Source organism: Pseudophryne corroboree, chromosome 1 (assembly GCF_028390025.1).
Source record: "Pseudophryne corroboree isolate aPseCor3 chromosome 1, aPseCor3.hap2, whole genome shotgun sequence".
In the NCBI taxonomy this organism is placed as follows: domain Eukaryota; kingdom Metazoa; phylum Chordata; class Amphibia; order Anura; family Myobatrachidae; genus Pseudophryne; species Pseudophryne corroboree.
In genome coordinates this window covers 309,856,782-309,871,380 of record NC_086444.1, presented here as the reverse complement: position 1 = coordinate 309,871,380, position 14,599 = coordinate 309,856,782, and the positions used below count along the sequence as shown (strand labels likewise).

At 46.7% G+C, this 14,599-nt stretch overlaps 1 protein-coding gene across 2 annotated transcripts in view; it reads left to right on the top strand.

Moving 5' to 3' along the window:
- Positions 1-14,599, top strand: part of TMEM120B (transmembrane protein 120B) — a 203,004-nt gene that overhangs the window by 177,409 nt on the left and 10,996 nt on the right. For both annotated transcript variants that reach the window (XM_063964482.1, XM_063964481.1), the window contains exons 7-9: positions 10,221-10,286; positions 11,304-11,365; positions 12,398-12,490. In XM_063964482.1, coding sequence (XP_063820552.1) covers positions 10,221-10,286; positions 11,304-11,365; positions 12,398-12,490 — 221 coding nt within the window. The remainder of the gene's footprint in view (positions 1-10,220; positions 10,287-11,303; positions 11,366-12,397; positions 12,491-14,599) is intronic.

Genomic DNA, 14,599 nt, shown 5'->3' with positions numbered 1-14,599 from the left:
CCATCAGGGGCTCAAAAACGCCCGCTCATTCAGATGGCAGACACAGATGTCGACACGGAGTCTGACTCCAGTGTCGTCAAGGTTGAGACATATACACAATCCACTAGGAACATCCGTGACTTGATCCCGGCAATAAAAAAAGTGTTACACATTTCTGACATTAACCTCTTAAAATGGGTTTTTATGTTTGGGGAGAAAAAGCAGGCAGTGTTTTGTTCCCCCATCAGATGAATGAATGAAGTGTGTGAGAAGCGTGGGTTCCCCCTGATAAGAAACTGGTAATTTCAAAAAAGTTACTGATGGCGTACCTTTTCCCGCCAGAGGATAAGTTACGCTGGGAGATATCCCCTAGGGTGGATAAGGCGCTCACACGGTTGTCAAAATAGGTGGCACTGCCGTTTTAGGAACGGCCACTTTGAAGGTACCTGTTGATAAAAAGCAGGAGGCTATCCTGAAGTCTGTTTTTACACACTCAGGTACTAGACTGAAACCTGCAGAGCGTGCTGCTGCAGCGTGGTCGGTGACCCTGTCAAACATACTAGTTTGCTAACATGAGAACATATTAAAGACGTCGTCTTATATATGAGGGATGCACAGAGGGATATTTTGCCGGCTGGCATCCAAAATGAATGTAATGTCCATTCTGTCAGGAGGGTATTAGAGACCTGTCACTGGACAGGTGATGCTGACTTTAAAAGGCGCATAGAGATTCTGCCTTATAAGGGTGAGGAATTATTTGGGGATGGTCTCTGGGACCTCGTATCCGCAGCAACAGCTGGGATGAAATATTTTTACCTCAGTTTTCCTCACAGACTAAGAAAGCACTGTATTATCAGGTACAGTCCTTTCGGCTTCAGAAAAGCAAGCGGGTCAAAGGCGCTTCCTTTCTGTACAGAGACAAGGGAAGAGGGAAAAAGCTGCACCAGTCAGCCTGTTCCCAGAATCATAATTCTTCTCTCGCTTCCTCTGAGTCCACAGCATGACGCGGGAGCTCCACAGGTGTAGCCAGGTACGGTGGGGGGCCGTCTCAAAAATTTCAGCGATCAGTGGGCTCGCTCACAGGTGGATCCCTGTTTCATTCCAGTAGTATTTCAAGGGTACAAGCTGGAATTCGAGATGTCTTCCCCCCGCCGTTTCCTCAAATATGCCTTGCCGACAACTCCCTCAGGCAGGGAGGCTGTGCTAGAGGCAATTAATAAGCTGTATTCCCATCAGGTAATACTTAAGGTGCCCCTACGGGGTTACTATTCCACACGGTTTGGGGTACCGAAACCGCATGGTTCGGTGTGACCCTTTTTTATATTTAAAATCCTTGAACACATACATAAAAAAAATTCAAGTTCAAGATGGAATCGCCCAGGGCGGTTATTGCAAGCCTAGACGAGGGGGATTACATGGTATCCCGGGACATCAAGGATGCTTACCTGCATGTCCCCATTTACTATCCTCGCCAGGAGTACCTCAGATTTGTGGTACAGGATTACCATTACCAAGTCCAGACTCTGCCGTTTGGACTGTACATGGCACCGAGGGTGTTACCAAGGTAATGGCCGGAATGATGATACTCCTTCGAAAAAGGGGAGTTTTTAATGATCCCGTACTTGGACAATCTCCTTATAAGGGCGAGGTCCAAGGAGCAGTTGCTAGTCGGGGTAGCACTATTTTGGAAAGTGCTACAACAGCACGGTTGGATTCTAAACAGTCCAAAGACACAGCTGTTTCCTACGACACGTCTACTGTTCCTGGGGATGGTTCTGGACACAGACCAGAAATAAGTGTTTCTCCCGGAGGAGAAAGCCATGGAGCTGTCATCTCTAGTCAGAGACCTCCTGAAGCCAAAAACAGTTATCGGTGCATCATTGCACGCGAGTCCTGGGAAAAATGATAGCTTCCTACGAAGCAATCCCATTCGGCAGGTTCCAGGCAAGAACTTTTCAGGGGGACCTGTTAGACAAGTGGTCCGGATCACATCTTCAGATGCATCGGCTGATAACCCTGTCTCCAAGGACCAGGGTATCTCTACTGTAGTGGCTGCAGAGTGCCCATCTTCAAGAGGGCCGCAGGTTCGACATACAGGACTAGGTCCTAGTGACCATGGATGCCAGCCTTTGAGGCTGGGGGGCAGTCACACAGGGAAGAAGCTTCCAGGGACTTTGGTCAAGTCAGGTGACTTCCCTACATAAATATTCTGGAACTGAGGGCCATTTACAATGCCCTGAGTCAGGCAAGGCCTCTGCTTCAAAAGGCCGGTCCTGATCCAATCAGACAACATCACGGCAGTCGCCCATGTAAACCAACAGGGCGGCACAAGAAGCAGGATGGCGATGGCAGAAGCCACAAGGATTCTCCGATGGGCGGAAAATCATGTGTTAGCACTGTCAGCAGTGTTCATTCTCGGAGTGGACAACTGGGAAGCAGATCTTCTCAGCAGACACGACTTCCACCCGAGAGAGTGGGGACTTCATCCAGAAGTCTTCCAAAGGATTGTACACCATTGGGAAAGGCCACAGGTGGACATGAAGGCGTCCCGCCTCAACAAAAAGCTATAAAAGATATTGCGCCAGGCCAAGGGACCTTCAGGCGATAGCTGTGGACGCTCTGGTAACACCGTGGGTGTACCAGTCGGTTTATGTGTTCCCCCCTCTGCCTCTCATACCAAAGGTACTGAGAATAATAAGAAGGCGAGGAGTAAGAACGATACTTGTGGTTCCGGATTGGCCAAGAAGAGCCTGGTACCCAGAACTTCAAGAAATTATATCAGAGGACCCATGGCCTCTGCCGCTCAGACAGGACCTGCTGCAGCAGGGGCCCTGTCTGTTCCAAGACTTACCGCGGCTACGTTTTGATGGCATGGCGGTTGAACGCCGGATCCTAAAGGAAAAGGGCATTCCGGAGGAAGTCATTCCTACGCTGATTCAAGCCAGGAAAGATGTAACTGCAAAACATTATCACCGCATATGGCGGAAATATGTTGCTTGGTGTGAGGCCACAAAAGGCCCCAACAGAGGAATTTCAACTAGGTCGATTTCTGCATTTCCTACAAGCAGGAGTGTCTATGGGCCTAAAATTAGGCTCCATTAAGATACAGATCTCGGCTCTGTCGATTTTCTTCCAGAAAGAATTAACTTCAGTACCTGAAGTTCAGACATTCTAAAAGGAGTGCTGCATATTCAGCCCCCGGTTGTGCCTCCAGTGGCACCTTGGGATCTCAACGTGGTGTTGAGTTTCTTAAATCACATTGGTTTGAACCACTAAAAACCGTGGATCTAAAATATCTCACGCGGAAAGTGGTCATGTTATTGACCTTGGCTTCGGCCAGGCGTGTATCAGAATTGGCGGCTTTGTCATATAAAAGTCCTTATCTGATTTTCCATATGGAGAGGGCAGACTTGAGGACTCGTCCCCAGTTTCTCCCTAAGGTGGTATCAGTTTTTCACTTGAACCAACCTATTGTGGTGCCTGCGGCTACTAGGGACTTGGAGGATTCCAAGTTACTGGACGTAGTCAGGGCCTTGAAAAATTATGTTTCCAGGACGGCTAGAGTCAAGAAAATTGACTCGCTATTTATCCTGTATGCACCCAACAGGCTGGGTGCTACTGCTTCTAAGCAGACTATCGCTCGCTGGATCTGTGACACGATTCAGCAGGCGCATTCTGCGGCTGGACTGCCGCATCCTAAATCAGTGAAAGCCCATTCCACAGGGAAGGTGGGCTCATCTTGGGCGGCTGCCCGAGAGGTCTCGGCTTTACAACTTTGCCGAGCTGTTACGTGGTCAGGGGCAAACACGTTTGCAAAATTCTACAAATTTGATACCCTGGCTGAGGAGGACCTTGAGTTCTCTCATTCGGTGCTGCAGAGTCATCCGCACTCTCCCGCCCGTTTGGGAGCTTTGGTATAATCCCCATGGTCCTTTCGGAGTTCCCAGCATCCACTAGGACGTTAGAGAAAATAAGATTTTACTCACCGGTAAATCTATTTCTCGTAGTCCGTAGTGGATGCTGGGCGCCCATCCCAAGTGCGGATTGTCTGCAATACTTGTAAATAGTTATTGCTAACTAAAGGGTTATTGTTGAGCCATCTGTTGAGAGGCTCAGTTGTTTTCATACCGTCAAACTGGATATAGTATCACGAGTTGTACGGTGTGATTGGTGTGGCTGGTATGAGTCTTACCCGGGATTCAAAATCCTTCCTTATTATGTCAGCTCGTCCGGGCACAGTGTCCTAACTGAGGCTTGGAGGAGGGTCATAGTGGGAGGAGCCAGTGCACACCAGGTGGTCATAAATCTTTCTAGAGTGCCCAGCCTCCTTCGGAGCCCGCTATTCCCCATGGTCCTTTCGGAGTTCCCAGCATCCACTACGGACTACGAGAAATAGATTTACCGGTGAGTAAAATCTTATTATATATTCCATTCTATAGACGTACCAAATAAAAGCGACAACAGAATGCAGGGATGGTGGGGAGGGCAGTTTCCAGGCCTTTGCAATTTGGCATGTAGCAGTAGCTACATGACGTAGTAACTTATTCTGATGCTTAGTCAAAGTCGGGAGTTCTAGGGGCAGAAGGAGGTATTTAGGGTCCAGGGGGATCGGAGTGGCAAAGAGGAGCGAGAGAAGTCGAACAACGTCTCTCCATAAGGGCGCTAGTTTATATCGTATAATAGAGAGAACAATAATAAAAGTGTGATAATGAAGTAGGTATGCAGAACAGCCATAGGAGGGAGCTCCAATAACAAATATCGCACTGAAAGAAACCTGAGATGTTCCAGCTGCAGGTAAAGTGAAGCAAAAGTCCCTTGTTTAGTGTACAAAGCAGCCCCAGGTCTTATGCTGAATGCGCAGTGGGTGGGAAACCATAATCCCTGTCAAGGGATGAATCCAAAGGCACAGTAGGGGTGCAGGAGAGATGTAATGGCATTTGTAAGGTCCCTGAATTAAGGGTGTGGGGCATCCACTAACACCACCCAGGAATTCCACCAGCCCTGTGATGCCTCTTACCAGAATTCTAGACAGGAGATCAGTGTCCCAGTTCCGCGGTGACCAAGATGGCAGCAGTAGCAGAGGAGCAGTCCAGGGGTTAAACAGCTTCCATCATGGGTGAGGGAGTCAGGATGCAGCTGCGTCCAGGAAATGCAGAAAGCCCCAATGGAAAGTGTGCAGGCAAGGGTCACTGTATGCAGAGGCTGGGCGGGCCCAGGAGTCAGGGAGGAGAACTGCAATATGGCCGCCACCACACAGGGAGCTGAAGCCGGCACACACGCCGGGAACAGGAGGGGAAGCCGAATACAGGCGCTGGAGGAGAGAGAGCCGCGGCTATAGCAGGGAGCCAGGACACCAGACACCCCCAGCAGCGGTATTCCCGGTGGGCGTCAGGGGTTCCAAGCAGCGCGAACCCCCCCCCTTCACTGGAAGTCCGCAGTCGATGCAGGGGAAGATCCAGGTCCTGGTTGTAGGTGTGCGGCCAGGCCACAACCCGCAGGACCACACATAGCGTGATCCCCGGCTCCGCGACGCTGAATATAAAAGTACCAGAGGAGGGCCAATGTAAGGTGGAGGTAGGAGTGGGGGAGCCACAGCCCGTTGCAGGGGGTAAAAAGCATTTTAAAATAGCGTGGTGCAGGAGCTCCAGGGAAACGCGTCTTCCACACATCAGAGCTAGGCCACGCCCCCAGACATACCAGTGTTAATATACTCTGTGTAACCGGACAGGGGGGAAAAGGATGCAAGCTAACCAAAAAGAATGGATTTGACCACTTGGGTTAGGAAAGGACCTTCTCAAAGTAATACTTATCATCATCACTGTTGTTATCATTATCCTTTATATATTGCTGAGAGGAGATGTGCAGGTTGGTGGTTGAACTAAGAAGTTATGAGAGAGGGTATAACGAGACTATAGGGGAGATGTGTCAAACCTTCTAAAGAATGGAGAAGTTGCCCATAGCAACTTTAACTTCTACCCATCATTTCATAGAATGTACTTAAGAAATTTTGGCTAGGAGCTGACCTATTCCTATGGGAAACTTCTGCCCTTGACCACTTCTCCACTTTTATGAAAGTTTAATGCCCTAAATTTGAGTGGGGGCGTTGGAAGGGGATTTGTAGGTGAGTAGTCAGACTTGTACTCTGATTGTATGGGGGAACCAGTGTGAGGCAGAGAAAGAGGGAGCTCAGTCTCACAGTGGCATTTAGGAATGATTGAATTGGAAATAGAAATAAGTTAGAGGAATGACAGAACGAAGGTCATAGTGGACCAGCCCGGAGAGTGAATGGTGTGGGCGGTGAGGGACTGCCAAGGGGAGACGGAAGGAGATTTTTTTGTGTCGGAGCACCTCAATTTTGGAGGAGAAGGAGGAGGCAAAGTCACTGGCAGTAAAGTAGGATGGGGGTTAGGGGTGAAGGAGAGTGTTAAAAGTATTAAAGAAGCAGCGTGGACTGGAGGAGAGATGAGGAACTGGAAAACGAATTGCTTAGGGACAGGAGAGGGCAGAGCTTTAGGAAGAGAAAATAAACTTTAAATGGAGGAAGTCCACCAGAGAGCGAGATTTCCTCCAGAGGTACTAGGTGGTGGGTGAGCATTTTTGCCGGAACCGGGTTAGTTTGTGATGCCAGGTTTGGGGTTTAGAATGGCAGATGGGGATAGAGGAGATGGGGGCAACAGAATTGAGTGCGAAGGTGAATGTGGAGTTATAGAAGGAAGCCACCTGGTTGGGGCAGGCCATGGTGGATAGAGGAGAAAGATTATCGAGGGATGGTAGAATACCGGGGTCGAGAGACCCTTGATTGCTTCTGGATGTGGGGAGGAGATGAGAGGGAGAAAGAGAGTAGGTAGTGGTCAGAGAGGTGGAAGGGATAGTTGGAGAAGTCAGCTGATCACACCAGTCGGTGAAGACCAGTTCAAGGGACTGGCCGAGACAGTGAGTCGGGGTTAAGGTCCACTGAGAGGCCAAAGGAGGAGGAAAGGGCAAGATTAGTGAACGCTGGTTTACTGATTTCAATAGTGTTCTTAAAGTCAGCAAGGATGATAGAGGGGAGGTAAGAGGAGAAGTGGGTAAGCCAGGTAGCGAAGTTGTCAAGGAATGGGAAGAAACTGCTGAGTGGGTAGCGATGACTGCCACACAGAGGTGAATGGAATTAGAAGAGTTGGATTGAGTGGGCCTAAGAAGTGGAGAAAGTGTGGTAGGGTTTGGATGCAAAATGTGTCATACAGGGAGAGGATGCCATTTCCACCATCTTAGCGGTCATCAGGCCTGATGGAGTGAGTGAAGAGAAGCCCCATGGGAGGGGGCAGCAGAGGAGGTGGAGTTAAAGGAGGAAAGCCAGGTTTTGGTGATGGCAAGAAGGTTGAGAGAGTGGGAGATGAAGAGGTCATGGATAGTAGGCAGCTTGTTGACAATTGATCTGGCATCCCAGAGTGCACAGGAGAAAGGGAGGGAAGGGACAGGGGGCATGTGGATCAGGTTGGCTGGGTTGTCGGTGTAGGGGCGTGGTCTGGAACTGGAGGAGAGGGTGAGAGTAGGCAGAGTGGATTGGTATGGGACAGTGTTGAGGAGCCATAGCTCCAGTACAGTAGTGCTGTTCAGAGGAATAGTCTAAAAATGGAGTGGGCGAAAATACTAAAATAAAAAATGTTAAAAGTGAGTGTACTAAAAGCAAAGTCCTTTTGGCTAAGATCAGGTGTACGGATGTGTCTTCATATACCTAGCCTCAATATGCCATGCAGCGCGAGTGGTGTAGTGTCATTCGCGCGGATGTGCGTCTTAATTGCAGTGAAATGCGATGCGATCAAACTGCTTCACAAGACTGCACTGGTTAATGTGATATGCTAATATGCGACACATATATCTGTGTGAACGAGTCTGAATCTGTTTATGAAGCACAATGGAACTTGGCCTGAAAAAAAGTGCGGCTGCTGCATCGTACCACTTTGTATACAGTTTCAGAATGTCGCACAGTGTGGTATTTTGTTTTTACTTCTTAATTTTATGGTTTTTGGAGTTACATTTAGAGGCTAATTGGAGTAGTGTTAATCAAAATGTAGTCAAAATACTTTCGTATGTATGATGTAAAACGTAGGCATCATTAATATGCTAGTGCAGTGGTGTCAAACCCGCGGCTCTTGAGCCGCATGCGGCTCTTTCTATCTCCGCATGCGGCTCGAAAGCTCCCGCTGCCCTAGTCTGCAGTGCCCGGCGCCGGCCCGTGTGCCAATCGGAGCTCGCAGACCGGCAGCCAATCAGGAGTCTTAGCTGCCGGTCCCCAAACTCTGGCTCACGGACTGGCGCTTATTTAGAGAGAATCAACGCCGCCGAAGAGTGGAGATGGAGGGGCAGGAGAGGCGCACGCTGCGCTCTCCTCTCCTCCCCTCACAAGCAGCAGACTGAGCAGAACAGCAGCGCGGCGGTGAGCAGCACTTGAGGGGGCATATCTGGCACTGGGGGGGGGGGGGGGCGTGTATCTGGCACTGGGGGCATATCTGGCACGGGGGGAGATGTGTAGCTGGCAGTGGGGGCATATCTGGCACTGGGGAGACGTGTAACTGACAGTGGGGGCATACTTGGCACTGGGGGCATGTCTGGCACTGGGGGGACATGTGTATCTGGCACTGGGGGGACATGTATCTGGCAGTGGGGACATATTTGGCACTGGGGGGCATATCTGGCACTGGGGAGACGTGTAGCTAGCAGTGGGGGCGTATCTGGCACTGGGGGGACATGTGTATCTTACACTGGGGGCATATCTGGCACTGGGGAGACGTGTAGCTAGCAGTGGGGGCATATCTGGCACTGGGGGGACATGTGTATCTTACACTGGGGGCATATCTGGCACTGGGGAGATGTGTATCTGGCAGTGTCGGCATATCTGGCATTGGAGAGATGTGTATCTGGCACTATGGGGACATTTATGTATCTGGCACTGTGCGTTCATATATGTGTCTGGCACTGTGGAGGAATATATGTATCTGGCACTGTGGAGGAATATATGTATCTGGCACTGTGGAGGAATATATGTATCTGGCACTGTGGAGGAATATATGTATCTGGCACTGTGGAGCAATATATGTATCTGGCACTGTGGAGGAATATATGTATCTGGCACTGTGGAGGAATATATGTATCTGGCACTGTGGAGGAATATATGTATCTGGCACTGTGGAGGAATATATGTATCTGGCACTGTGGAGGAATATATGTATCTGGCACTGTGGAGGAATATATGTATCTGGCACTGTGGAGGAATATATGTATCTGGCACTGTGGAGGAATATATGTATCTGGCACTGTGGAGGAATATATGTATCTGGCACTGTGGAGGAATATATGTATCTGGCACTGTGGAGGAATATATGTATCTGGCACTGTGGAGGAATATATGTATCTGGCACTGTGGAGGAATATATGTATCTGGCACTGTGGAGGAATATATGTATCTGGCACTGTGGAGGAATATATGTATCTGGCACTGTGGAGGAATATATGTATCTGGCACTGTGGAGGAATATATGTATCTGGCACTGTGGAGGAATATATGTATCCGGCACTGTGGAGGAATATATGTATCTGGCACTGTGGAGGCACCCATTTTTTGGTGTTTTTATATGTATGTGGCACTGTACAGGGGCTTTATTTGTATGTGGCACTGTACAACATGACTAAAAATGGGGTTATGACACAAGGTCATACTCCTACAAACGTCAAACTGAAAGGTGTGCGCATAAAAATGGGGTGTGGCTTTGTGACAACTATGCCACGCCCCCATTTTTGCATGCTATGGCTCTTACCCTTGACTATAGATCTTTTCTGGCTCTTTGCCACTGACTGGTTGGCCACCCCTGTGCTGGTGTTTGCATGGAAATGCCCATAATTCTAATCATGTACATTGCTGTTTGTTCTTTTGTTTGTTTGTTTTTGTGTTGTTTTTTTTAAAGGAACCTCATTGAATATAACATTCTTTGTTTGCATTATATGTTAGCGATAATATTGTTATTTCTAGTGGTGTCAACATTTGCTTTCTATACTATATTGCACATATGAAGATGCAGAATTCTGTTAGATCATTGTATGCTTATGAGTATGTTTTATTAGTTCGTGCTTGCTGTTTCGTATTTTGCTACCTATCTGGTTACAAGAGCAGGCCCTCCATGCATTATATTATGGTAAATAGACCTTGATGGTGGTTTAGTGGACATCTTCTAACAGTGAATGCTTTGTTTTTCTTTACACAGAATAAAAGGATGGTGGGTTTCACACCATTATGTATCCACATTTCTTTCTGGTGTGATGCTAACGTGGTAAGTTCAGTACTCTTACATTTTACCAAAATTCTCATCAAACCGTACATCACTGGCACCACACGGAGTAGGCACAGATGTACAGGTGATTTGGGAATTCCCTTCCAAAACAGTACATATTGCAGTGTACAGAGGCATGCTGCATATCATTTTAAACAGCTTTGTCTGCTTGTGCGTCCTATTCGCATGATGGTGTCAATAAGCTGCATTTTTAGCAAAAAAAGACGCACAACTGTAACAGAGTTTGTTTTTTCAAATATAGGGTTATTAGGTCATACAGATATATACACTGTAGAAGATACTTGGTAATAATGTGTTGAGTAGCCCTTTGATACAGTATTCTTGGCCCTTACAATAACATTCATTTCTAAAGGACAGTAATCATGGGGTATGGGTTGTTGGGTCGACTCAACTTAGGTCGACAGTCATTAGGTCGACCACTAAAGGTCGACATGCATTAGGTCGACAGGGAGACTAGGTCGACGTACTAGGTCAAAAGGTCGACATGATTTTTTTTTTACTTTTCTTGGTGTCATTTAGTGCACTGTGTCCCCACGCATGCGTCGGGTAAGGTGCCTCGCTACGCTGCCTTAGCATTCCCAATTGTAGTTCACATGGATCGTAAAGTATGAAAAAGTCCAAAAATTGGGGAAAAATGTGAAAAACTCATGTCGACCTAATGACCGTGTCGACGTAGTGTTCCTGTCGACCTAATGTATGTTGACCGTTAGTGGTCGACCTAAGTTGTGAAGACCTAACGACCGTATCCCGTAATCATGTGCTAGTATAGCGAATCACACAGAACAAGTTACATATGAGGTTGAAGACTGAAGTTCTTACAGTCTTCGTTTAGTTATCATTTATAGAAAGACTGAATAATAATTCCCAGCAATGCTAAAATAAGTGACTGAATTCAGTACAAAATGTTTAGCTGTTATAATAAATGTAGCTAGTGTGTGGAGTGTGTCGTTTTATTGAGAAGTATGCTATTAATAGGTTTATCTCTTCTCCATATAGGCCCAATGGTCTTATGTATCAGATGTTTCGCAATCAGTTTCTTGCATTTTCAATATATCAGAGTAAGTATAACTACACACAGTATTGGTAATGATCTGCACTCATTATGAAATGCAGGTAACGAGGTTTTCTAAATCATTTGACCTTAAATTTCAAGCTCTTCAGCCCCATTTTGTTGCTCTTGTCACTTCATCTGTGGGTCTGACTTCCTGTTTAAACGTAGAAGAGATTAACACTTATGGTGTGTACACACGGTGAGATTTTTTCTTTCGATTTTGACTGTGTAGTCAAAATCGCAAGAAAAGTTAGTGCAGATAGTTATGCCACTTGCGATCCCAATTCGATGCACGGTCCCACCAGATCAGTATCGCAAGAAAAGATAGACTGTGCAGGCAAGTCAATCCTTGCTAGATCGGTGTACTATCTAGTTCATCTCACATGTCAATGACATCTCACATAAGCCAAAATCGTAAGCACACATATATAGTCCATATCTCAAGAAAAGTTAGTCAAAATCAGTGGTGCTGGGCTTCGGGGAGTTAGGGGAAATCGCAAAGTGAACATCGGGCATAGCAAGGATCTCACCGTGTACACACCATTAGAACTTGCAGATTTCAGCACTTCAATAAATGTCAAAATGGTTGGAGAAGAACAAAAGGAAGAATGGATGCAAATGTAATGCTTGTATGAATTGCAGTCAGCTAAATTACAGAGACTAACCTATACATTTTGTAAAGACTGTGTCTGCCTTCGGTCTCTATCCATAAACACAACATATGATGGACCCTCCTGTTGCCAGCATCTAATAATACAGTTACATAATGCTACCTGCAGTTGGAAAGGGAGAAAGTGCAGTTATAATGCACACACACAGTTGACGGCTGTATCTGAAAGAGAGTGCAGTATATTGCCCGTTTGATGTAACAGCGATCAGGAAACCGACCAGGAAAAGTAAATGAGGGCTTTTTTCTTGTTTCCAGCTTGGATTTCTGCATAGGGACAAGACTGATATTTCTGAAAGTGCTACTTGTTTTGTAGCTTTTTTTTTAATAATTATTATTTTTTAAATCTAATTTCTTCTGAATTGTTTCTAGGCTGTGTACAGTTTCTTCAATATTATTATCAGAGTGGTTGCCTATACAGATTACGCGCATTAGGAGAGAGAAATCATTTAGACCTCACAGTGGGTAAGTAAATGGATTCGGAATACAATCCATCCTAGGCCTGTACAATTACGTTCATAGATGAGAAATCTAGAATAGTGGATTGGTTTAATGTAACATCCAGAGCCGGCCCTAACCAATATGATGCCCTAGGCAAGATTTTGGCTGGTGCCCCCTAGCACCACCGCTAGTTCTGCAGGAGATGCCTGGCATGAGTCAGCTGGCAGCTCTGCTAATGTCGGGCGCCTTTTGTTTATGAAAATGCATCTTATTTGCATTACTATGTGGCTAGGATGCAAAAGCAACTTCTGCCGATTAAAATGATATGCAGTATGCCTATATTCTGTGTGCGACTGGCTGTATCTGCATATGAAATGATACATTACAGTGATTTCCAGGAATACACTGCAACATAGCATTTCGTATGCAGATACAGCCGCAGTCACACACAGAATATAGGCATGCTGCATATCATTTTAATCATCAGAACCTGCTGGTGCCCCTAAGCATACCAAATGCCCTAGGCATTTGCCTAGTTTGCCTATGCCTAAGGCCGGCTCTGGTAACATCCATTTTACATTTAGGTTTTACTTAAAGCATAGTCTCACTATCATGAGGCCCATTACTGACACACAAAAGTGGCTTTCCTTCACAACTACAGTGTCTTGTGCCATGTGGCCACACACAAATGAAACATACCAGGTCTTTTTACCTTCCAGTTACTAGCCTCGAGAATGCACATCGGCTATATATAATGTCCAAGTGATGTCTAGTTTATTGATTTATGTCAATGCAGCTGTGAAGTTCTACAGTTACATGTGTTTTATCTAGTTTTCTCATACGTCCTAGAAGATGCTGGGGACTCCAAAAGGATTATGGGGTATAGACTGGATCCGCAGGAGACATGGGCACACTAAGACTTTGAATGGGTGTGAACTGGCTCCTCCCTCTATGCCCCTCCTCCAGACCTCAGTTAGACTCTGTGCCCAGAGAGACTGGACACACACTAGGGGAGCTCTCCTGAGTTTCTCTGAAAAGACTTTATTAGCTTTTTTATTTTCAGGGAGACCTGCTGGCTACAGGCTCCCTGCTTCGTGGGAGTGAGGGGAGAGAAGTCAGACCTACTTCTTCTGAGTTCAAGGGCTCTGCTTCTTAGGCTACTGGACACCATTAGCTCCAGAGGGTCTGATCACTTGGTTCACCTAGCTGCTCGTTCCCGGAGCCGCGCTGTCACCCCCCTAACAAAGCCAGAAGAAAGAAGCCGGGTGAGTATTAGAAGAACAAGAAGACTTCAGTGGTGACAGAAGACATCAGATCTATGAGGTACCGCGCAGCGGTCGCGCTACGCGCCATTGCTCCCACACACACATGCAGCACTACATGGGTGCAGGGCGCAGGGGGGGCGCCCTGGGCAGCAATATACCTCTGGATTGTGACCTGGCAAAGTAATATACAGTGCCTAGGCACTGTATAATGACCCCCGCCAGTATAAAATTATACAAAAATATCGGGACTGAAGCGCGCCGAGAAGGGGGCGTGGCTTAGCCCTCACAACTCTATACAGCGCCATTTTCTCCTCACCGAGCTGCTGGGCCCGCCAAAACACTGCTAAACAGTTACCAGTGTGAAATGAGGGGGGAAAGCACAGTTATTTAGTGCAGTAATAGGCATAAAGCAATATATATATATATATATATAATGTGTGTGTGTGTGTGTGTGTGTGTGTGTGTGTATGATGGGTGTGTGTAAAGTGAGTTGGTTAAAGTTTCCTTGTTTTCCCTGTCAGATATCTGTCCTTTTTAACAATGTTGGTGTGTCGACATGTGTGAGTGCTCTACCACAAACATATATGGGAATCTCTCTGTCGGCATTGCCGACTTTAGATGGTACTTGATTCATGTGATTAAGTGTCAGTAGTGTAAGCTTTTCTAAAGTACACACTGTTTGGGGGAGACAGACGTATGTGGGTGACCCTGTCGGCACCAACTATTAGGACTGGGTGTACAATAATGAAAAAGAACCTATACCTGTATGTTTATATACTGTATGTATGGTACGTTTGCATTGAGCTGTACCTCGGGTACAGACGTGATAGTATTTCTGGGGGCGTCCTAGTGAACTTAGGTATATGTT